The 24,901-nt window shown below is 46.8% G+C and overlaps 1 protein-coding gene across 4 annotated transcripts in view; it reads right to left on the bottom strand.

Moving 5' to 3' along the window:
* Positions 1–2,068: 2,068 nt before the first annotated feature.
* Positions 2,069–24,901, bottom strand: part of DCAF4 (DDB1 and CUL4 associated factor 4) — a 29,782-nt gene continuing 6,949 nt past the window's right edge. The window contains exons 2-14 of one of the 4 annotated variants that reach the window (XM_032623269.1): positions 20,650–20,746; positions 18,435–18,535; positions 17,880–18,037; positions 17,120–17,202; positions 15,845–15,947; positions 13,852–13,995; positions 12,914–12,963; positions 8,107–8,186; positions 6,921–7,019; positions 6,701–6,798; positions 5,458–5,631; positions 4,987–5,101; positions 2,069–3,112 (exon numbers count right to left, since the gene is read on the bottom strand). In XM_032623269.1, the coding sequence (XP_032479160.1) occupies positions 2,919–3,112; positions 4,987–5,101; positions 5,458–5,631; positions 6,701–6,798; positions 6,921–7,019; positions 8,107–8,186; positions 12,914–12,963; positions 13,852–13,995; positions 15,845–15,947; positions 17,120–17,202; positions 17,880–18,037; positions 18,435–18,535; positions 20,650–20,738 (1,488 nt within the window). In that variant the 5' untranslated portion in view covers positions 20,739–20,746 and the 3' untranslated portion in view covers positions 2,069–2,918. The remainder of the gene's footprint in view (positions 3,113–4,986; positions 5,102–5,457; positions 5,632–6,700; positions 6,799–6,920; positions 7,020–8,106; positions 8,187–12,913; positions 12,964–13,851; positions 13,996–15,844; positions 15,948–17,119; positions 17,203–17,879; positions 18,038–18,434; positions 18,536–20,649; positions 20,747–24,901) is intronic. The other 3 variants (XM_032623270.1, XM_032623271.1, XM_032623272.1) reach the window with 3 other exon arrangements.

Raw genomic sequence — 24,901 nt, 5'->3', positions numbered from 1 at the left:
TTTCTGGTAACCAGTTTGTGCCACTGTTCTCATCTGTTTAGAAGGCTACAGCAAGCAAAGAGCAAAGGGTTTACTGGAGCTCAGTGCTGCTGCTACCACCCCCTGCTCATTCGCTACCTTTCACTGTCACCTGGGGAATGGGGCAAAATGCCCTAACAGACCCGCAAGTGAAAAATGCTTCCAGACTGGGCAACATACTAATCTCTGGGACACTAAGAAGCAAACATACCAAAATGCTGAATCAGCTTCTCTGCTGAGTTTAACCACTTCTCATATACCCTAGACCAGGGGTCCCCAACCCCTGGGCCGCAGACCCGTATTGGGTGGTGGCCTGCTAGGAACTGGGCCGCACAGCGGGAGGTGAGCTGTGGGCAAGCGAAGCTTCATCTGCCGTTGTTCCCCCGCCCCACCCCCCACCCTGGTCCGTGGAAAAACTGTCTTCTGCAAAACCGGTCCCTGGTGCCAAAAAGGTTGGGGACCGTTGCTCTAGACCAAATGTTAGGTGCAGTGACTGCTCACTAAAGATAAAGAACAGATTTTGAAGATGTCCCCCACCTCCTTTTCTTAAAAGCCCAAGGGAAACATAAAACTAATTCTTTGACAACTGTATTTGCCTAGCAAGAAATTTGGGCTATGGCACAGCTGATGAGTTAGGGAGGTATATAGGGATAGAGCCCCACATGTCAGAACTCACCAGGTATTCTGAGTGGTCAGTCGTCTCCACTGTCTGTGAGATCAAAGTTGGACTGAATAGCCACAGCTCCATTGAAATAGTACAGAATAGTGGCAAAGGCTCTTCACCAGAGGTGCAATGCCAGTGACTGTAAAGAGCAGATCATGTAATGAACAAACTAGTATGTTGTGAGAACTTTTAACTTTGGGGGCAAAAGTATGAGTGATATTAGGGTCATGGCTCAGCACTTATGCTTTTTTGTGCTCTTGGGGAGGGGCATGTCACCAAAATTAATCCAAAAGACCCTGCTGTGACTGCGGTCACCAGGACCCTTCAATCATATAGCTATTTCCTGGGACCTATGTGCAGGTCGGTATGCCAAGGCTGTAAGGATACAGGGGTGATGTCTCAAAAATTAAACACCTAAGAAATTTGGTAACTGGCAAGCTTCTTAGTCTTTGGTGAGTGCCAGAAAAGTTCATTTACTTAGCAATTAAATATGAAATGTTAGCACTGCATGTTTACACTCGCACCAAGCCACTCTGTGATTTCTCCTCAGCACTAGCTGTGTGTGATACACAAGTACTGTCAGCAAACAGAGGAGTGTGGAAAGTGGAGAACGTGATCTCTTCTGGTTCCAAGTCCCAGCTCTCCACTTAACAGGTCTGCGTGGAGGCACGTCATTCAATTTCTCTGTGCCCAGAAAATGATGCTAATAATTTTTATGTTATTACTACTGTCCTACCTCCTTCATACGTTGTTTTAAGGATCAAGTCAGCTAAGGTGGAGGAAAGTTATTTATAAAACCTAAGGCACTAAGAGTATTGTTGTCACATACTGCTCATCTACCAGATGACCAATCTGATTCTCTCATGTTTTTTGGATTGCACTCTTTGTACCTAGTAGGGTTCTGGCAGGACACAGATGCGTAACACTCAAGGGGGTAACTGAAGAGAGTTCAACTGGTGAAGCACCCTGGGCTAGCAACAGTGAGATGCAATTATCAGCTGTAGGTCTGAAGGGACAAATGGAGAGAAGTTACTGGAATCCAGAGAGCTGTGTTCCAGCAGAAGCTGTAGACTTGGGTAGAGGAACACAACCACAGCCCATCACACCCCAGCAGAAGGGGAGTCAGGGAACTAACAATCCCTCAGTCTTCTGCCTTCTGCTATCCTGCTGCTACGTCCCATAGGCTGAACCCACCCTGGGCCAGGGAGCCTGCTGAGGTAGTCCATAGCTTCTTGGGGCACAGGAGCAAGTGGAAGCTTTCCAGCAGAGCCATTAAAACTGGTCTCAGTTTCTTCCTCACACTGGGTTTGAGCAGATGTTGGTTTGATGCTACAGCAGCCAAGCATCACTATCTTCTAAACCATTAACAGAAGCAACATGCCATGTCTGGTTCTTTCTACGTTCTAGTTTATTGTTTGGTAGAAAGGCTCTTTGTATTAACGCATTGTATAAACATCTCACAAACTGCTTCTCCTAGATTACAAAAGTCAAAGCCAATTTTCTCTGAGATGGGGCCCTTGAATCTGACATTCAGGTCACCATGATAGAAACAGGAGCTGCTGTACCTAACATTCTGGAAGGTACTTCAACATATGCATTCTAAGGCCTGTCTAGCATCTAAAAGGATCCATCTTTCCTTACAATGCCTATACATGGTAATGAATGAGAATCCCAGAGATCTGACACTGGTTATCGAGTGAGTTTGAGAAGGCTAGTTTAATGATTCCCAACTCAGCCGTAAAATCTCTAGAGACTCAGATAAATGACTCCCCCTTCTCTCCAGCTGGCTTTCTCAAGTATAGATGCATGTCTTTCTGGGACCCAGGCACTGACTGTCAACAGTCTCACCCAGTTTCATCATTAGGCTTCTTGAAAGGGCTTTTGGTGAAAGCAGCAGCTTTAGTTATTGTCAATCTTCAGCCCTTAGAAAAGTATTTTTTGTTAAAAAAAAAAAAAGGTGGAGGAACTATTCTAAGGAATTCAACAAGGAAATAGGTACCTTTTATGAAAAGGACTTTTAAGCTTCTTGAACCCACAACTTAACTGAAATAACTTAACTGAAGTGTCTCCACATAAAATACAGCACCTTTTCCCCAGCAGCTGGATGGATGGGATACACATACACAAGAGCATCCATCGGAAATGCCCTCGCTGAAAATGGCAATTGTGGCAAAAATATGGCTACCTATGCTCCCCTGAGTCACATCCACGGCTCTCCAGGCTGCAGCCTGCAGAATTAGCTGTACGAGAAGCAGTAAAGGTCCTGTTGGATGGCCATGAGCAGCCCTGGCGCTCCCCGGAAGCCCCCAAGCCGAGAAGAGAAGGCCACACTGGGAATGTCGGCCTTGGAAGTGGGGTGTGGGGAGGGTATGGTTCTGAGCAGCTGGGCATCATGGAGGCTCCAGATTCTCGTGTAGCAGTCCTGGCCCACTAAGAAAGAGAGAAGACATGCGGCAAGTTAGAGAATGCAGAGAGCCTGTGTACCTGTGGCCCTGGCTTCTATGATTCCTAAGGGCTAAAGGTGATTTCACATGAGCCAAACAAACTCACAAATGGAAATTATTTCTACTGATAAGATGTCCCTTTTGAAAATTAAAGTTACAGGACTTCCCTGGTGGTGCAATGGTTAAGAATCCACCTGCCAATGCAGGGGACATGGGTTCAAGCCCTGGTCCGGGAAGATCCCACGTGCCGTGGAGCAGCTAAGCCCATGCGCCACAACTACTGAGCCTGCTACAATTACTGAAGCCTGTGCGCCTAGAGCCCGTGCTCCACAACAAGAGAAGCCACTGCAATGATAAGCCCACGCACCGCAATGAAGAGTAGCCCCAACTCGCCGCAACTAGAGAAAGCCTGTGCACAGCAACAAAGACCCAACGCAGCCATAAATGAATGAATGAATGAATAAGAAAAAGAAAATTAAAGTTACAGGTTGCCCTGGTGCTTTAGAACCACTGATTGCAGGTGTTCAAAGTGACAAGATGCACTGGCTGGCTGTGACACCCTGGGGTGTTCACGTGGCATCTTGGCTATCAGGTGACCCATTCTGCTTTTCTTGGTGACAAGGGCTATTCAAGAGGGAGCCCAGGCCACCTGTGCTAGATGACATGCAGCTGATTTCCTTTTTATGAGAGAGTAACCAGGAAGATCTCATAACTTCATTACATCCTGGGGACAAATCAGGTGACAACTCTCCCCAGAGCATTTTCTGGTTTAATGATTCAGTTCATAAGACTTCATAGTCTTTCAGGGTTCATAGTTGAGAGGAATCTGATACCTGACACCACTGGTTACAGCAACTCAGATAGGAAATATGTGCTACTGGAGATCTTCAGGGGGAGAAGGGCAGACCTTAGGCATCACGGATTTTAGTGTGCTTTTGACCATCTGAGTTGACTCTATGACCTTAGCTGTGGTTCATTCAGGTTGTACAATTCAAGGATTACTGCAGCCAGCCTACTCCCCACATCTGCCTCTCAACAAGGCTCATATCTTTTCTACTGTCCAGAACACAGAAACTCTCTGGAGATGAAAATTTGTGGAAAACAGACTTAAGGAAGCTAATTACTGGTGGTGGTGACAGTAGTAAATAAGTCTAAGGAAGTTCTAGCCAAGTGATGCTTCTTAGCCACAGAAAGTTTCATAGCAAATAAATACTTTCTGTAGGAATATTAGAAAATTTGACATCTGTGAAGACTGGAAACATATTCCTTAATGCCAAGGGCCTACTATTTCGTTTGTCAAACTGCCAAATAATCATATAATCTGTGATCAACTTGTTAACTCCTTTCAAGGGGGTTTGGTGCTAGAAAGCTCTGCTTCTATTCTACAAATCATGGGTTCACAGCAGTGGTGTTAAAGGAACCAGGTTCCTTTACAATGACCTCCATCTCTTTTCTTAGCATCCTCTGGTGGAAGCGGGAGCACAAAGAACAGGGAGCCCAAGCTTTTCGACAGGACAGCTGCACGATGGGATTGAGGGTCACACTGAATGCTGACCTGGTGAATAGGCTTAAACTCCACACCCAGGTCTCCTAAACCACTGTTTTATTGCTCCTCACTCATCTGTAACTGAAGTGACATTTGCCCAGTCACGTGGGGACACAGGGCTATCCACCTGGTGAGTGTTAAAACTGTTGCTTACTAATGTCCAACTCTACATCCCATCTTAACTCCCTGACCCCAACTGTCCAAAATCCCCTTTATTCAGTTTCGTTTTAGAGTAATTTCTCCCTTATCTGCTTAAGTTGCTGGTGCTCCTAAGGGACAGTGTTTGATGGGATTATCTCCTCCTCCCCAGGTACCTGCCACCACGATTCCTTCTTCCTCATGCACGTGCAGGGGCAGGTGGGCATACTCGTTGACGTGCCCTTCGTACTGCCTAATACACTTAGTGGTCCTCAGGTCCCACAGCTTGATCTGTGGGAAGAAGCACAAGGGGCGGTTAGGGAGGGTCCAACAGGTACACTGGTGAAGCCCAGGCACGAAGCCAGAGAGGGCGAGGTGGTCTCCAAAGACCTCTTCAAGTTAGAAAATATGTCTCAAACCCCCGAGCCGCAGAGTCCATCAAAAGCACCATGACCAGTTTCACGTCTGTTTAGACCAGATTGGGCTCCCAGCGGGCAGCAAAGCAGCTGCCCCGCACAACTCCCAACTCACCTGGTCTCCAGATGCCTTTCCCCTGCCGCCATCTGACGTCAGGGTCTCTCCTGCAGAGCCCCTCCCCCCACCCAGAGCCAGCTCCAGCGGCTGGAGAAAGTCAGTGGTATCCGTACCGTTCCAGCCATGTCGGATGCCATCAGGCATTGCTCCTCTTGCAGGATTTGCACAGAGGTAACTGCTGAGTCATGTAACAGGCGGGTGGCTTTCCAGCCCTTGCCCTGATTTCGACAACGGAGATCAATGGCAAAGATTTCGCCGGAACGACAGCCATTAAACAGCAAAGGAGCCTGCGGAAAGGGGGCCTGCTCAGTACCTCCCTCCCAAGGCTGGGAGGGGTGTGCCCTCCAGAATACACCCCTGCCTCCCCTCCCCTATCCCAGCCCCTAGGTCAGAGGTATGCGTGGAGCAGGGTTTGAGCCTCAGTGGAGATGGAAGGGTTCCTTATCAAAGGGTCAAGAACTGGACACCAGGTGTCCCTCCAGTGTCCTCCCCACTGCCTGCCAACTGGCCCCTAAGGCCTCACCCTGAACCCCTCCCTGTGAAGTGAGGGTGTGCCCTCACTCCTCCCAGGTCGTTAGTGAGAAGCTGGGTGATGAGAGTGGAGTAAGAGAGATCAGAAATCCAGGTAAGACATGGGGTCCCAGACTGAGTGGGAAGATGGCTGAAGAAACCTGAATAATGAATTCTGTGCTTATTGCCCAAAGCAGGTTGGCACATCTTCCACCCTTTTAAAGAAAGGTGGCATTTTTTTTTTTTTGCGGTACGCGGGCCTCTCACTGCTGTGGCCTCTCCCGCTGCGGAGCACAGGCTCCGGACGCGCAGGCCCTGCGGCCATGGCTCATGGCTCCGCGGCATGTGGGATCTTCCCAGACCGGGACACGAACCCGTGTCCCCCGCATCAGCAGGCAGACTCTCAACCACTGCGCCACCAGGGAAGCCCGAAAGGTGGCATTTTCTACAGGTCAAGTCTTTGAAACGTAGTAATGACTAGAATTTTGATTTTTAAATTTATAAAATGTGTAACTTGACAGCTGCAGATAAAAGTGTTATGAATTGGGACATATTTAATTTATACATTAAAAAGTTTTACTGTCCTGCTGGCTAATCCAAGTACTCAAGAATTGCTAACAATTCGTAAGTTGTTTAAAGGCAGCTGAGCCATGCCCTTCCGGATCAGCCAAATTTCATTCAGCGCTGACTTATTCACCGAGTAACCTGTTAATCACTTCTGGTGCCCTCCTTCTCCCTGTAAAAGAGGGAGGAGGACTAGACTCCACACAGGGGAATCCCATTCCAATCCAGCAAAATGTCCACTCTTGGGAAACTTTCTATCAGGCCCTTCCCAATCCAACCAACCATAACAGCAAACTGCTGGGCCAAGACGTCACTGCTGGTCCCAAATGACTGCCGGTGTCCCGTCACCACGCTGGTCACCAGGACTCGCCGAGACAAGCCTGACAGAGACGGAGATGGGCGGACAGTGTCACTCGAGGTGTGGGGAGAGGGACTGTGGACAGGGGTTTAGGGTCTGTGAAATCCTTTACCCTGGGCACCTGGGAAGGCAGCCGTAGCTCACCTGTACTAAAGCAGTTATTTGCCTGGATGTTCAGGGACCACGCACAGGACCAGGCCCCGGGGATCCGGAAACTGCAGAGCATGCCAGGCCGGTCTCCTGCTGAGGGGACAGTAGTAGTGTTAGAAAGACTAACAGCTATCAGGGAGGCAGTATGGTGTCAGATAGGAGGGTTTCAATTCCAGCTATGTGGTCTCAAACTTTTTTCAAAAATAATTTCTTTAAATTGATAAAACATACATTAAGGGTACAAATCATAGTATATATACTCTAACGTATACTATGTGAAGTATAGCTATGTAACCACTACCCAGGTTAAGAAATAGAACATTCTAGTACCCTGGTACCCTTCCTGTCCCCTCCCAATTACTACCCTCCTCACGCCTCCCTAAAGGGAACCACTATCCTGACTTCTCACACCATCTTTTGGTTTTGTAAGGGAAATTCCGAACTTCTTTTTGCCTCAGTCTCCTCATCTGTAAAACGGTGATAATATATACTCCCACCTCATAAGCTTGCTGTATGATGAAATGCCAGGCACCAGGGTAAGTGCGCGTTAAATCATTTAATCCTCCATGTAACCTGAGGGGGCAGGTATATACTTTAGAGAGCTTAAGCGATCTGTTCAAACTGGTAAGGGGCACAGCTGGGATTCATGTCAGGTCTGCCTGAAGCCTGCACTCTTAGAGGCCTGATCCTTGTCTAATTGATCCTAATTCTCTGAAAGACTGAAAACTTAATATCCAGAACGCTGCCAGGCAGTTGGACTGCGTTCAGCCAGGCAGAATGTTAAGTATCCCTGACAGAAACTGCCATACAGTAGGAGCTTAACAGATGCTCTCTGGGCGATCTATATAGGCAGCCCCAATAAATATTTTCATCTCTTGTACTGGTTACACACACTTTTAACTGTTCCGGCTGCTGAAATGACCCAAAAGGAGGGTATAAGTGAAGATGCACATGCTTCTAGTACAAATCCTGGGTCAGGTTTAAGAAATCCTCCCAGGTGCTCTGCAGACTGTCCCCACCCTGCGAGCTCCGACGTGGGCTCACCAGCCCATGGTTCCCACCCCTCCTGTCCAAGCCATCACCACGGAGCTTATGCTGCTGTTGGCTGCAGCTCCTGGGAGGCAAAGGACAAAGATGTCCCTTAGCACCTCCTTATCCAAAGGAAAAGGACCCCTTGTACCTGGATGACTACTGACAAACAATGACGCTGGGAGCAGGGTGGCACAGCCTGGAGTCTCTGCAATTCCCATGAGGCACAGCCTGGAAAAGCCGTTAAGGACAGCCAAGTACAAGTCTCCTCTGGGAGGAGAAGGGGCATCGGTACCCTTCGAAAAAGGTATAATAATACCCATCATCCACATTTAACATGTTTACATTTTCCATATTTAGTTTCAGATTTTTTAAAAGGAAGAAAATGTCACAGATACAGTTAAAGGCCCCCTTTTAACTTTCCTCCACCCAGAGAGAATCGCTCTTCTAAAACTGGTCTGAGTTCTAGGGCTTAGTATTTCCACTACACATTTGTCCATCAACAATATAAAGAACACATTTATGTGTTTGATTTTAAAACGCATGTAAATGGCATCACACAGAATCTCCTACAACAGCTCAATCTGCATTGTCTCCTAGATGCAACTGTATTCATATTTGTAACTCCAGTTCATCTGTTTTCACCGCAGAGCATTCCTTTGTATGAACAGACCACAATTTATTTATCCAGTCTCCTGCTGATGAGCACTGAGATGGTTTTCGCTTTTTTTTTTCCCCCTCTGCTGCTGAAATAAGCCTCTCTTCCTATCCTCCTGTCTCCCACTCCCATGTATGGGAGGCTTCTCTAAGACAGTTTCTTACATCTGTGGTTAAGAATTTCATTTTTCACCACAGTGTGCTATATACACACAAACATTTGAAACAAAAGTTTCATAAAATATTTACACTTACTAAATATGAAACTGATATTTTCTAACCTATTTCATTAAAAATAAAAAGCTGCTCAATAAGCTGATTTCCTGGGCCACAGTTTATAGGATAGGTCATGACTCACAGTTTGAAAACACTGCTATACCTAGGGTGGAACTGGGGGGTTGTAAAGTACACGCATCTCCAACTTGAAGTGGCTGTATCGTTTACTTATACCAGCATTTCCCCCCATTCTCCACCTAGGCCAAAACTTGGCACTATCAGACCTTAAAAATCGTGTTTATCTGAACGGGCATAAAATATCTCCTTTTAACTTGCATTTCTCTGAACTACATCTGATTATAGTTATTTGCGTTTCCCTTACTGTGAACTGCCTCTTTATATCCTTTGCCTGCTTTTCTATCGGACCGTCTTCTGATTGATTTGTTTCCTTTCCCTTTCCCTTCAGAGCTTCAAGAGGAGCCTGTGTTTATCCCCACTTCCTCGCCTTTCTTTTACTCTTCAACCCACTAAAATCCAGGTCAGACCCTCACCTTTCCAGTGAAATGTTCTCCCCAAGATCTCCAGTGAGCTCCTAATACTAAATGTGATGAAGGATTTCCAGTCCTACCCCGGGCCATGCAGCACAATTTCTACCTATACACTCCTTCTTGGCCTCCACAACCACTCTCCTGGCGTTCCATCCTTGGACCTTCTCCTATCACCAAGATTCCCTGGTCTAGGTCCTAAGCCTCTTAAACTCGTGTCCCCTCCATTCCTGCTCATCAGTTCACACCCTCTCCACCACCGTCTTTAGTCTTGCAACAGCCTTCCATCCGAGGTCTCACCCTCACCAGCCTACCACCTTCACTGCTATATGAGAAATGAATCCATGACTACAGTCCTCCAGGGGCATCCCACAGCCCCAAGGATTTGGTTTTGCAAGGCACTACCTAGCCAGAGACGTCACCGATACCAAACCACTTACTGCTGCCAAATGTGCCAAGCTTTCCTCTCACTCTTCTAATGGGAGCTCCACGCCCTCCTTCCCATGTGGGAACCACCACCAGGAAGGCCACCCCAATCCCTGCACCCTACAATTCCCCATTGACATCACTGCAAAGACTGACCACCTGCTGAGGTGCCCAGCTCCAGCACCTTGCACAGGGATTCTAGATGCCCAATACATGCTGGTGGAATCAACACACACACCTCACTGAAAATGTACATCTTTGCCAAGCAACACCTCACTGAAAAAGGTACATCTTTGCCAAGCAATCAGGCAACGATCTTGACCATCTGAATGTGTGATGTGTGGGTATCATGTTGCCTTGGGTGGTAAGTCCCATGTTAAATATCTCTAGTATAGAGGCTGCTGAAACTATAAATGAGAACACTGTATCTGGGCAGCTCAATTCCTTCTGAGATAAATCTCTTTTCCTTCTACGTTTGTAGGGCAAGGATGTGGGAGAAAGTCCTTACCCGTGTGCACTTACCCATGTTACTGTGGCTGAAACCCAGGTTACACTCAATCTTTGTATCACACTTATAGGGCCAGTATCATAGAGCTAATCCTTTAAAAGGCCACAGGTCAATGAAGAACCTGCTAAGTGTAGAAAACGTTCAGTCTGACCTCCCACCACTCTGGGGAAAAGCGCAGAGTGCAGGTCTGAACCATGTGTCATTTTTGTAAAGGAAGAAAGTTTAAGACCTTCAGCAGAAGCATCAGGTGCACAAAAGCCTGAAGATTACCTGAAATGACCACCAGAGGGCAGGCCGCTGACCAAACCACAACAGACCACACTCATTTCTTTTACTGTGCTTTCCTTTGCTGCCCTTCACAGATAGTGTTGTTGTTTTTTTCTTCAAATTGAAGATTTGTGGCAACCTGGTGTTGAACAAGTCCACTGGTGCTATCTTCCCAGTGGCATTTTCTCATTTTGTGTCACATTTTGGTAATTTTCACAATATTTCAAACTTTTTCATTACTATTTTGTTAATGGTGATCTGTGATCAGTGATCTTTGATGTTACTATTGCAAAAAGATTATGACCTGTTGAAGGCTCAGATGATTAGTATTTTATTAGTATTTTTTAGCAACAAAGTATTTTTAAGTTAAGGTATGTACATTGTTTTTCAAACGTGAAGCTACTGCACACTTAACAGACTACAGTATAGTGTAAACGTAACTCTTACACCTGTATCTGCATCTGTCTATCTCTGAGGTATGCCTATATATGGATTTTTTTTTTTCTTTTTTTTTTGCGGTACGCGGGCCTCTCACTGTTGTGGCCTCTCCTGTTGCGGAGCACAGGCTCCGGACGCGCAGGCTCAGCGGCCATGGCTCACGGGCCCAGCCGCTCCGCGGCATGTGGGATCTTCCCGGACTGAGACACGAACCCGTGTCCCCTGCATCGGCAGGCGGACTCTCAACCACTGCGCCACCAGGGAAGCCCCTATATATGGATTTTTATCCTCACAAAGAGAATCATGGATAAATGCCATATTGTCTGAATATCAGAAATGAGAGCGAGGTTCTTGTTTTCTCTCTTTTAAGGCTTGATCTCTTCTGCCCTCTGGTAAGATCAAGACAGTAACAGGTGGTCCCGTCACCCCACAAACCCCACCAAATGAAAGCCACAGAAAACTTTCAATTTACAGAACACACAGTTTTCTGTTTGTCTTACATAAAAGTTATAATCAGATCTCTAATGTGCTTTAAGCTTTAAAACCCGTTGAGGGACTTCCCTGGTGGTCCAGTGGTTAAGACTCTGTGTTCTCAATGCAGGGGACCTGGGTTCAATCCTTGGTCAGGGAACTAGATCCCGCATGCGGCAACTAAGAGCCCACATGCCACAACTTAAAAAAAAAAACGAAAGAAAGAAAAAAAGGATCCCACGTGCCGCAACTAAGACCCAGGGCAGCCAAATAAATAAAATAACAAACAAACAACCCTCCCCCAAAACAAAAACAAAAACCCCAAACCAATAGATTCCAATTCAGGCATCATTTGTTGAGGACCCGTGACATGGCCAAGCACTGTGCTAAGTGTATTCACAGATGTTAACTAGTTAACCTTATGACAACTCTGAAGCTGGCTTCAGGTATGACAAGTGGCCACATAGTTTCATTTATGTGAGCGAACTCAGTTATTATGGAAATGAACCACAACACGACTCATTAACATGTGGCTTTGGCTTTGGGTCAAACAGTATCACTCCATGAAGGACATGACGGACAGCTCTCCTCTGCATCATCAAGAGACCCCAGGGGGCTTCCCTGCTGGCGCAGTGGTTGAGAGTCCGCCTGCTGATGCAGGGGACACGGGTTCGTGCCCCGGTCCGGGAAGATCCCACATGCCGCGGAGCGGCTGGGACCGTGAGCCATGGCCGCTGAGCCTGCGCATCCGGAGCTTGTGCTCCGCAACCGGAGAGGCCACAGCAGTGAAAGGCCCGTGTACTGCAATAAATAAATAAAGGGATGTCGCCAGATCATATCCTAATAAAAATAAAGTTAAAAAAAAAAAAAAAAGAGACCCCAGGGATCCCAGCTACCCTGACACTGTACTGTGTGCTCCTACAAAGCCCAGATGGCTCTCTGGGTAGGGAAGGAAGAGACTAGAATGAAGAGTGCTCTAAAGAAGGCCATCTCTGGGCAGGGGACCTAGGCCCAGAGCCCACAGCCCCAGTCCGATGTCAAAGGAACACCCTTCTCTGGTGTGTGCCCTCAGCCTCCCTGCCTTGGGAGGCTCCTCCTCCTCTGCCTCAGGAGGATTTGGGGTTCCTTTTCAAGGCTTTACTGTTCCTTTCTGCTTTGTTCCTCTGCTAAAGCACCAACTCTCAAGTTCCAGAACAGTGTCTGGCACCTGGTAACACTGACGTCATTCCCGGACCTCAGCTACTTCTCTGTGCTCCACGGGAATCCTTGTTTTCTAGTGGGTGCATTGCTCTTTCCTACAAGGTGAGACATTCGTGCAGAATGGCCTAGACCTCTGGACACTAAAACACCATCTCACAAACCCCACAGATGCCCTGGTCTACATCAGGGCATGGCCGGCTCACCAAACCTCTTCACCTGCCAAAAGATACAGAATGTGGGAATCCAGGTGATTCAGCGAGGCCCAGCTCACAGCGTTCACCTGGTGAGGAAACACACAGCCAGATGGCAAGATTGGTTTGATGCCAACTTATGGAGAGAAACAGACAAATACTTTCTTATAGAACAGTAATGTGACTGACTGCTTTCTTCAGGTCTCACTCCTTGAATAGGGACTGGAACGAGCATTCTGAGAACAAGGAAGCTCCCTGCCCCACCGTGCAGAACCTTGAGGGGAAAGGGAAGAAGTAACCCCCAGGCCTCAGTCCTTCATCATCAGCATAGCATGGGCATCACAATGAGCCATCTGGTATACCCTCTGGTATAGGCCAGGGATGAATTCTCTGCAACAGATCTCACTTCACCCAGAAACCATTTTCAACCTGTGTCCATCTTGTGGCTCATGTCTCAACAGAACAGAAAATCACAGCTTCTTACAGATGCAGCCATCACCCACTGCAATGTTAAAAGTTGCCCCCTAGATAGCAGGCTCCTTACATTTACATAAATTTCAGTGCTGGCTACGACTGACTGGAAGATTGACATAATGTTCTGATACATTGGGAGGGCCCTCCACCCAGCCCTCTGTGGCCCACCTCCCAGGAACTCTGTGCTTTAGCATCAGCTCCTTTGGATCAACTTAACCCCCCGGAGGGAAGTCCCTGCAACAGTTTAATTAAAGCAACACTGCTTCAAGTCCTCCCCCATGTAAATTCATTTCTCTTCCAAGATGAGAAACTGATGAGGCCCTTTTCTTCCCCTATGAGTTCTCAGGATCTAAAACTCCATTTTTTCCCTTGAGAAAATGAGGTAACCGAGCCCTGCCTTCTTCACAAAGCTCTCTCCTCTACTCTGAATTTGGCCAATTACTGCAGTGCCCTGGATCCAATGGCAGAGCAGGCTGCCATGGCTAAAGGGAAGCGCAGCATACCTTCCGGTTGGTGAAGTAGAGGTTTTCATGCATGTGCACCCTGAGCGTGGGGGTCTTCAGGCCACGCAGGTTGATGATGCCATACTTGGAGCCCCCGACTTTGACATCGTTCACGGTGAAGAGCCGGTCACTGTTGGTATCCGCCTGGAGAAGGGAGGCGGACTGTGGGTGGCCTCCCAGGTTGAGCCACGCAGTCTGCCGAAAGACCGTCTACCTAGCTCCCACGCTCTTGTGTGTTTTCACCAGGTGAGGGTTCTCGCCCATGAGGAAGTGCGAAATGACCTGACTTGCCCCTACTTGGTGAAGCCATCACTGGGCAAAGCTGACAGGCATCTGGTCTCACAGTTCAGGAGCAAAAAAGGCAGTGAGGGGGCACGGCCAGTCTGCACAGTGACCCCTCTCAGAACTGGGTTTGGGAGAGTCCTAACGTCCACCCAGAGGAGTTTAGATGAGCCGCGTGGTGACAGAGCAATGTGGCCATCATGAAAGCCACACAGAAATGTGGAAAATGCTGATTATAACTGCCAAGGGGTAAAAGAAGAAAGCAAAATTGTATTCCTATTACATAAGCATTGTGATTATCACCTAGTAAAAAGAAAGGCATCGCATGGGGGAAAAATTACAATAGGAAAGATGGCACTGGGATGTGGGTTATTTTTAAGATTTTGTGTTTTCATTTAAAAAATGTGGTTAATAATTATTTCAAAGCAAAACCTTTATATGTTTATGTGTTTTTTTAAATATATTTATAAATATAACACACACAAATACACATGGGTTTGGGTGCTGGTGAAAACACACTCACTTTGCAAGTTTACTTGGCAAGAATAGTTATATTCCTGAAGAATCATTACCAGTGACTAGAGTCAGATCTGAAAACTCTGATCCCTGGGTGACAAACTGCCCTTCCCACCCCTCTGGGTCACACCAGCCATCCAGTCTTCGTAACTCTGGATCATGGGGAGGGTCTTCCAAACACCAGCACACAAAGTATGAAGAACAGGTGCTCAGGCCATGCTAAGCAGCAGGTGACAGTGATCTCTACTGTCCCCACCCAGTTTACTGAAGAACCCCAGGGAAGGGGCTCCTGAGGGGAACCCACCACAAGAAAGTATTCTACTTGATTCAGGTCAAACTGTTCCCCAAACACAGGAGAAAACATGAGTCCTGGCCCCTGACACTCCTTACGTGAAGGGCTCTGTTGTAGAGGTCCTGGGGCAGGACCTCAAGGGTAAATTCCGTAGCCTCAGCCTCCAGTCCTGTCAGTAAACCACCAGGCTGAGGCTCTCTATTTTGTGTCCTTCTCTCACTCTCCTTGGCTGTCCCTCAGCCTCCAGGAAGGCCTCCAGGAGTTGCCAGTCCAGCTGAGAGGTCTGGCTACTTCTGTTTGCAGTGGACCCTCTGATCCTCTGCCAACATTTCTCTGCCCCCTGGCTTCCAGTCTGGGTCTAAACCAGAAGCAGAGAGATCATTTTCTGCTCCCCGCAAATGATGCAGTGGAGGTGTGCTGGATGTGCAGGCCCAGAGACATGGCCTGCAGGCCCCTGTTACTGAGGTCAGGGACAGAAAGCAAGAAACTAATACGCTGTTGCTACTGAAGGACACTGGTGCTTCAGGTTTGGCCACCAAATCCTGTCCAGTATGGAAAGGATCAGAAGCCCCTAGTCCTCCATGTAACTTTTCAACTGTGTACACAACACACCCATGGGAAAGTTACTTTGTGATGGTTCTCTGTCAGCGTGTGTGGACCCCGGCTCTAATGTCAAATGACAGAGCTGTAGTGGGGGTGACAATGGTCACAGCACAGCCTGTCTTGCCAGCTTGGCATCTGCCAATGGGTAGCTGGTAGGTGCTTGTTAAAACCATAAAACCTGCTTTCATGGCTAGTGGCTTCTACACAGCCAGGCTTGATGAAAACAAATGCAAAGCCACGAATTGTCCAGGGGATGGCAACTATGTCTCTGGAACCTACAGATGGCTCCCTCCCACTCACCAGTATCAGGTTAAATCGGTCACTTGCCAAAGCGGAGGGATCCGAGCTCTGAACCTGGACCTTTTTCCTCTGCATGCAGCTCACTCGCAGCTCATGGGCTAAACTGCAGAGGAGAAAGAGGGGAGCAGGGGAGGTATGGACATCGTCCCTGGATATCCATGAAGATGCAGGGGTTCTGCTCTGTCCCACACCCTGAAGACCACCTTCTCTCGTCAGCTCTCTCTCCACGTTAAATCTCAGCAATGGAGCTGAGCAAGGCCCCCAAGAATCTCAATTTTAGAACTCTTAGGAAAACTAAAGCAAAGAAATGGGTGGCTCATTCACAGTGTCAAAGAAAGTCAGAACTAGAAGGACTTGTGTTGGATCATCTAGTGCAACTCGTTCTCGAGATGAGGAGAATGTGCCTGAGAAATGAAACAACCTGCTGAAGGGCACGCAGTCCACGAAGAGCCAGGCATGCAGCTGCCCATCCGGTTACCCCTTTTCCTCTCCACCAAAGACCGAGCACGTTTTAGGGTGAAGAACAGATCTTCCTAACTAGACCTTTAACTCTTTTCCCTCTCAGAAGGAGAGAAACACAGGACAAGCACACCCCTACCTGCCCTGGCTGACACTGCCTGCAGGGCTGGCCTTCCCTGAGGGGGCCTCCCTGGGTAGACCACCCACACCCATGTTGTTTCTTCACTGGCCCAGGTAGAGTGGGAGGCAGCAGAATGCAGGGGTTAGGAGCTCAGGCTGGGGAGTCAGACAGATCCCCCAGCTTTCTAGCTTTACCTTGAGCAAATCGTTCCACTCTGAGTCTCAGTCTCCTTCTGGAACCTGGGGAATGTGTCAACCTATCTCACAGGGCTTTAGTTAGAACTGTATCAGATATCACCAGTATTTAAAGTTTAGTACACATCCATTTAACTTTCGCTTTTTGGTGACAACTCATCAGAAGGAGAAAAAGAGGCAGAAGGCTGACGGGATGAAGTTAAAGGACCTTCTACTTAACTAGAAATGATTTACAAGTAACAAAGAGGAGTCATCTTGAGAAATTCCTGCCCAATTTCTCTGCCTAGATCCCCTCTCCTCTCTCACTGGCTCTAAAGGAAGGACGATTCTCTCAGGGCTGATTTCAGCAGCAGAAGCAGGCTGTCGAGCTGAAGCTCCTCAGCTGTGAACACTCCTCACGGGGCAGCTACGTGCTCTATCCTGACAATTCTTGGATCATGGAAATAAGAAATAGGAAAAGAACGTCCATGAAGAAAACATAACAAAGAGGCGTTATCTTACCGGCAGTAACTGGTGACGTTGAGAAAACCCAGCTTGCTTTTTTGTAGTAAGGAAGATGCATTAAATCCCAACCTGGCTGTTTTCTAAAAGAGAGAAAGATTCAGTGAAGCTTTATGTTATTGTATAATGAATTATGTTTTTAGGATTCTAGTCTCCTCTCCTTGGAAAGAGGAAAAACCTATCACAAGGAAGTATGTGTGAGATGGGAAGTCTGCTCAGCACCTCTCCAAGTCCCCCATCAATTTATACTGAGGAGATGAGGCCACTGAGCTAGCGAGTGCAGGAATGGCACTGGACACTCAGGTCTGTAACACCCTTTCCATTCGACCTACGGTTACTGTGGGGCCCAGACTTTCCATTCTATTGTCCCCATGATCACGGAAATGTCCTGGCATCTCATCTCCAGAAGGGGTACCAGAAACCCTTGTATCCAAACCACACACTCTGGTTTTCTATTTAAAATACACAGTTACAGAGGCTGTATTGGGCTGCTACCCAATAGTCTCCTGGGGAAGGACAGAATGTAAGAATTCCTGATGAAACCCAGCAAGTAAGAAAAGGGGGGTGGTGGTGGGAGGAGATTTCTTGCCTGTTCTTATTCTCTTCATCAGGTTCCTGCCAGGGACAATTCGACGCCACCCTCCTAAAGTGCGCTACGCTGAGGGTTACAGGGGCGTTTAATTGGCACCTCCTTGTGGCAGTGGGTGGATGCTGGCAGGAGTGGAGGGGACAGGGCAGCTCCTGGGGCTGTGGAGCCTACCTTTCCCTGCTTGTCCTCTTCCTCTAGCAGCTGCAGCCTTTTGCTCTCCATTTCCTTCTGCCGGATGCTCTCCTTCGTGAGGGGGTTGCAGTTGTTATGTCCAGGGAGCAAGCGGAAGTAGCGTTTCTTTTCAGGGTCAAAGTAATAACCTGGTAGATCTTTAGTCAAAAGAAATAAAATCCAACTTAAAACACTGTGAACCGAGCCACCCAGCGAGAAGCCCAGGGGCCTGCCTACCACCCCTCACAGCTGCCGGTCTTTCCTGAGGGGCAGGAGGTGGGCTAGCACTGCCAGTCACCATCCCGGGCCCAGTTCAGTCCTGTGGGGAGCTGTTTGCCTCAGGATCACGGTTCTTGTTTCAATTTGCTCCCAGAATTTCCTCCAAGCCAGGAATGGGCTGATGACACACATGGAGTGTACCCACAAACAAGTGAAGACACACAGGACTGAGGAGAAGGGCAGCCAGAACAGACATAACTAGATGACGAGGCACAACTAGCTTTCATCTTTCCCATGGGCAGGGCCGGAGGAGCCCTGTCCAGCAGGCTGCCTTACCTGGCACAGAAGAGCTGCCAGCTGTGCTTGAGGAGGTCGACGGGGCCTCATCATCGCTGTGGCTGGAACCCTGTGGGCTTTGCTGCACCCTTGTATTATTCCTGTTGACACACAGTCAGGGTTAGCTTGCAGCCAGTGAGTCCCAGTCATTCTTTGACTCTGGGGTCCTGCAGTTCCACAGCCTTCACCCCAACCCTTGATTACTTGGGGAGCACTGACCCCTCTTTTTCTTGGAAGCAGTTTACCTACTGCAAATACACCAAAGCTAGGGCACGGTTTTTGGTTTCTCATCCTTAAGAGGATGCAGGTCACAGTAGTTCCTCTTTTGTATCTCCTCATTTGAGCATTTTGTGAGGTCTTTTGGAATTTTCCAGATGAAAATGAGAACAGAAATCTTGGCCAATAAGAATTTTACCAGCTGGGCTCATTTGTCAGCTCAACAGCAGTTACAAGGCCAGGTGAATTTCATTTTTTATTGGATTCAGCAGTACAAAAGTTTAAATTTTACTTGGTTACTCAACCCTGCAGATGGAGAAACTGGGGTTCAGGGCACAGAGGTGATTTGCTCAGCAATACCGGGATAGAGCCATGGTTTAAATACGCATTTTGCAAAGCTACAAGCAGCTTCTGTGGCAATTATAGGCTGAAGGATATAATGAAAGAACAAAAGACCTAATTTTAGAATTCTGGTAAAATCCACTTTAAAATTAAGAACTTCCCCTGCCCCCTATAACACCAAAAGGAATACAAACTGCAAAACTAGGTTAAAGGAATCGAAGACTCTTTTGTCTATAAATACTAACTATGCACAGTTTTAGAGAAAATTATTTATTCTCCCTTTTTACAGCCCAGAGCTTCCTGAGGAAGCTCACGTGTGATCAGCAGCAAGCGGAGGAAGGATTAAGTGTTATAACAAAGGTCTACATCTCTAGCCCAAGGACCGCTGCCCCATTCTTTCCACAGGGAGCCCGGAAGGTGGCTGTCCAGCCGGCTTCCACGTGACTCTGCCAAGCTGAATCAAGACTCTCTCCCTGTGCAGATCACAGTTTGCTGCACGACGCGCTCTTGAGGGAAGGCCTGGGGCCCAAAGAGTATCCATGGTTCTCCTCATAAAACATACAAACATTGAGTACCTGTCCTGATCTTTCTACAGTATGGGTCATGTTGGGGACTTTGGTTCAGAGTCCCTATTATTCTGCACCAAATGAGGTCCACCATATACACAGGGCCTACTCAGAGACAGGCAGCCTGATGGGCCTTTACATACATTATTACGAACCTCACGACAGAAGTATGGTACGAGAAGAGTGACTCAGGGTGGGTGATTAAGTAGCTTGACCAATTTCACACAGGAAAACGTAGAGCGTCAAACCCAGACTTCCTAATTCCAAAGCCCTTGTTTCTTCCACAACATTCTGATGCTTTTTTTTTTTCTGTTTGAGTTAATCTGTTCTAGAGAAGCATACTGGCATTTGACATCTTCTGACCCTATAGCTAGAAATCTGTCCATTTTAAAAGGAGATCTGGAGTGTGAAAGACTTTTGAAATTGGCATACGGGTCTCCTTTGGTGAGGAGAGGGCTGTGCAAAGACTTCCTATGGCCAGAAGTCACGTCAGCAGCCCTGAACTGTGAAGCGGTATCCTCTCCTGGGGTGGGGTGGGGTGAATCACGTTCTGAGATTAGATAAGTAGAGTGTGGAAAATATTTATTATGGGGATTTCACCTAAGTATACACTGTTTTATTTTTCAAGCTGGGTGGTAGGTACCTAATATTCATTGTATTATTCTTTATACCTTTTTGTGTTTATTAAATACTCTATCGTATTATATAGCCTTATTTAGCATTTAGGCTGAATTAATGAAATTAGGTTTCCAGAAAGCTACTTTCATAGGCTGAAAAAAAAGAAGAAAGACTAAAACGTGGAGAAAGAGCTCTCCAGTTGTATCAGATAATGTTTACTTCTAAGCCTGTGGCTAAGGCTCCAGCCAGAAGTCATGGTCACAATGAAAAGAAAGACAAGTGTGGCCACCTCCTCACTACTCAAAGTGTGGCAGGCAGGCTGGCCCCCAGCAGACACCCCCTTGGGAGCATGTGAGAAGCACAGACTCTAGTCGGCCCGACCTCAGAGCCTGCATCTTGCTGAGACCTCCAGGGAGTCACGTGCGTGTGAGGGTGCTGTCAACGCTAGTAAGACGCCGGGCAACAGCACTTGCCTCTCCTTAGAACCATGCTGTCTGAACCAAGGGTTGTGTCGGTGGCTCCTTCTCCCATGTCTTCTACTCTGCCCCCTGCTTTTATGCATTTCAGCTGCTAAAAGAGAAAAAGAAAGAAAATTACATACAAATACACACGTGCACACCTCTCTCTTCTGTTTGCTTCTTTTTTTTATTATTATTTTTTTTTAATATTTATTTATTTGGTTGCACAGGGTCTTAGTTGCAGCAGGCGGGCTCCTTAGTTGCAGCATGCAAACTCTTAGCTGTGAGGTGCATGTGGGATCTAGTTCCCTGACCAGGGATCGAACCCAGGTCCCCTGCATTGGGAGTGTGGAGCCTTATCCACTGTGCCACCAGGGAAGTCCCTGTTTGCTTCTTGATAGTTCCTTCATGCTCAGAACTAGGCAAAAGGATGGCCCAACGTGGGTTATCATTAAAGCCGCCACCAAGCCTTACCTGTAGGACTGCCACCAGGTGGACACACAAATAAAACCCAACGCGTCTGTAGCCATCTCTCTGGCTGCATGCAGTCCTCTTACCTCACAGCCTGGCCCGACAGCCTGCCTCACAGCCTGGCCCGACAACCTGCCAACCTCCATTCCCCAGGTCACTGTGTGACGTGTTGACAGACTCTCACAATTACTTTCCAACAACAGTCTGAGCCTGGCATGAGAACCCTCCTAAGCTAGTCTTCTTTTCCTTACCAGATTAACTCCAGAGCATATAATAATTTTTCTTTTGATCCACCCACATCCCTATTCATAGAGAATAGTTAATCGTGAACACTATCTCTTCCTCGGTTTCAGTATCAAGCAGGAAAACTTGTGAACAAATTAAATGGGGCCAGTGGCATGTGACTTCTCAATGTGCTTTAGAGAGTGTTTTAGTTTCCTGAAGTACACTAGCTGTTAAAGGGAAGGATGTGCACATGCATTTGTTGAAATAAGGAATGATGTCTTAAAGACACTGATGTTGCCATAACTATTTCGAGTGGCTTTTTCAAGTCTTATCTTGTATGGCCTGAATTTATCACTTAATCATCAAATCATCAGTTGTTTTAACACTGGGAATCACATTAGGAATTCTTAAAGAGACTGAACTGTAGTACACAGACGAGCTGCTGCGAGTTTCATGCTTTCCCAACACCTGGTGATCCTTTCCCCACTCAGTGGAGACACTGACATCTTACCGAATACACATTAAAAGTATATTCAAATGCCGTTAACAAAATTAGAAAAAAATTTCTAGGGCTGAACGCAACCAAAGAATAGATTAGAAAATCTATTTGCTTTTATTTTCCAACTTCTACTTTTGAGTAGGAAGTGCCTGTTAGCATCAAACAGAGCACCAGAAGTCTGGACCTACGTTCCAGAATTCAGTATTTACCCAACGACTTCTGTGTCAACCTGTGATTGTGAGTTGGGGCTATTCGATACAAAGGAAGAGATATTTAGTGAGTATAGTACTTAACCAAACATTTCATGAATTCTGTAACGAAGTCCTTGATTTGCCTGCTTCAGAGTCAGTGGGAAGCAGACTCCACAACCTGGATTAGTTTAACCAGCCACTCTCTAGTCCTGTGCCAGAACGAATAAGCACGACTAAAGCTCATCAATATAGCCATGCCGACTTGGAGTCATCACAAATGTCTCACTTTCATCCTCTGCTGAGACAGTATACATTGACCTAGTTTTATTTATTCCTAGTCTGATTCACTCCCGACAATCCAGGGTGTTATCACTCTCCTAAAATCCCTTCCCACTTCCTCCTGGTCACACTTAGTAGACAGCATAGCTCCCTACCTCACCCAGAAGAGAGATGTTACCAGTACGAATACCCCCAACTTCTTTTTCATCCCCTCCACAAAGGCCTGCCTTTACTAATTCTTATCATCTTCCTTTTTGTCTTGGAGAAACAAGTGTCCCTGTGCCTTTTCCAGGCAAACCCATCCCTCCTGGCTGTTGATCTCATTTCCTTCTCAAACTCTGCAGACATCTGTGTTCACATATGTTTAATCAATCTCCCCCTCTCCTTATCTCAGCTTATAAACACGCTCAGGTTTTTCATTTGTATGTGCTCCACTTCCAACCCAAAAGGAACAGAAATGTTCTGGAAGCATGGTCTATATGTACACACTCCACTTCTTTATTTTCCAATCATTCTTCAACTCACTGTAGTCAGGCCTCCTCCATCCTCACCGTTCTGCTAAAATGCTCTTGCTGAGGTTAATGATCACCTACTTGCCAAAGTTAGTGGTCTCTTTTTAGCCCTTATTCCTACAACACATGACACCCCAAAGCTTCACTCTTCCCTAGGTTTCTGGAATATCTTTCTCTTGGTTCTCCTCGTACTTGTCAAGTTAATCCTTCTCTAGTTTCTCTTGGGTCACCCACTCTGTGTTTAACAACGTTCTGTCCTAGATCCTCTTCATTTTATACTTAATACAATCTCACCTGCAAACACCGTTTCATCTCTAACCTAGCATCAAGTTCTTATAAAAAGGCTGCCTCCTGTCTACTTTCACAGACCATGTTCCAAAGCGAGTTCATGATCTCTCCCTAGTTCCTAGTATGCTCTTTCACCTATCTGTATTTCCTTTCTCTGAAATTCTACCACTGCCCCATCCCCATCCAAAAATATAATAATTTTATTCATTTTCCTCAGCAACCACTTTAATGGCTCCTGAATACCACATGCACAGGTTTCCCTTTGGATCAATTATCTTAAGCCTCAGACAAAGAATAAAGCTGTATTTATTAATTAGTTACGTTACAGATTAAAGGCACTATGCACAGGAAGGGAAATACGTATGGATGGTGATAAGAAAACTGGTAAGAAAAATAAGCCATACTGACATAAGATTATCATTATTACCAACCAACTCTACAAAAAAAGGAAACTTATTTAGATTGCACATTCTGTACATGATTCCAGTCTGCTTTAGTTATGAAATGATGCATGAATAGTGGAAAAGCATAGGTAACGGCGAGTCAAAGGCGTCAATCACCCATTAGGAGGCAGGGCCATTGGCCCACTTGCACCACTGTCCTCAGTAGAGCACTGCACTATCAGAAGGACATGGTAAATAATGAAATAAATCGGTGAGTGCTGGTTTTGGCCAAAGACAATATTTCTAAACCACCACCTCACACAAGCACAGGTGCAGGCACTGCAGTGGGAGAGAAGGGAGTGATGGCTCTGAATGGAAGAGCCAGAGGGGAGAGTGAGTTTGAACCCAGTCTGTCAGGCAAGGTTGGCAGAGTGAGGGGCCTGCAAGCAGTTTGGTATAGCCACAGCCTAAAGTACAGGGGCTGGGAGATTAGGCTAGAGAGGCAGGCAGGGTCAGATGCTGAGGTCTCTGGGTGCTCGGTAAGTTCGCCGAGTAACATGACTAAACCTGCATTTTAGAAAGGCAGCGGTGGAGGGAGTAAGTTGGAAGTTAAGGACTGCTGTAGCAACTCAGGTTACATGAACCCACCAACATGGAAGTGATACTTGGGATAGAGAACCCTGAATTTAGAAAGATTCAGGAGGTGAGTTTCATGGGAGAGGTGGAGAGAGAGCAGCTGAAACCTGATAAATGAATAACTGGTAGTGTTCTGACCTGAGAGACAAGGAGGAGGAGCTGTTTGAGGAATGAAGACAGTAAGTCTGATTTTGAACAAACCAATCTCAAGATGTTTGTAAAAAGGGGTCTGGGAATTCAGAGGGAAAATGAGGCTAAAGATATAGATTTGAAAGTCACCAGCACATGGTAACAGAGTGAGACAAATGAGGCTCCAAAGCCAAATATATATATATATATATATATATAGCAAAGATTAAAATTCAAAATTGAGACAATTTTATTGGACAGTAATATGAAGTCAGCACAATCAGTTTTTAGATTGGTGTTTCTCAACCAAGGGCAACTTCACCCACCAGGGGACATCTGGCAATGTCCAGGGACATTTTTGTTTGCCACAACTTGGCGGCAGGGAAGGGTGGGCTGCTATGGCATTGATGCTGCTAACCATCCTACAATACAGGACAGCACCTTACAACAAATTATCCAGCCCCAAATAGTGCTGAGGTTAAGAAACCCTGCTCTAGACAGGAAGCACTCAATTATAATTTTCTGGGTGAAATGTTGAATCCCAGCTCCTCTGGAGCCACTCTGCCAGGCACAGACATTAAATGTGTTGTGGTAGGCTGAGCTTGGCTTTGCCTTTTACACAAGCTTTCAAGGACTTGAAGGATAAAGAATAAT

The sequence above is a fragment of the Phocoena sinus genome, chromosome 2 (assembly GCF_008692025.1).
Source record: "Phocoena sinus isolate mPhoSin1 chromosome 2, mPhoSin1.pri, whole genome shotgun sequence".
NCBI classification, from domain to species: Eukaryota; Metazoa; Chordata; class Mammalia; order Artiodactyla; family Phocoenidae; genus Phocoena; species Phocoena sinus.
Note: the sequence above shows the minus strand (reverse complement) of the source record. Positions and strands in the feature narration are given on the sequence as shown.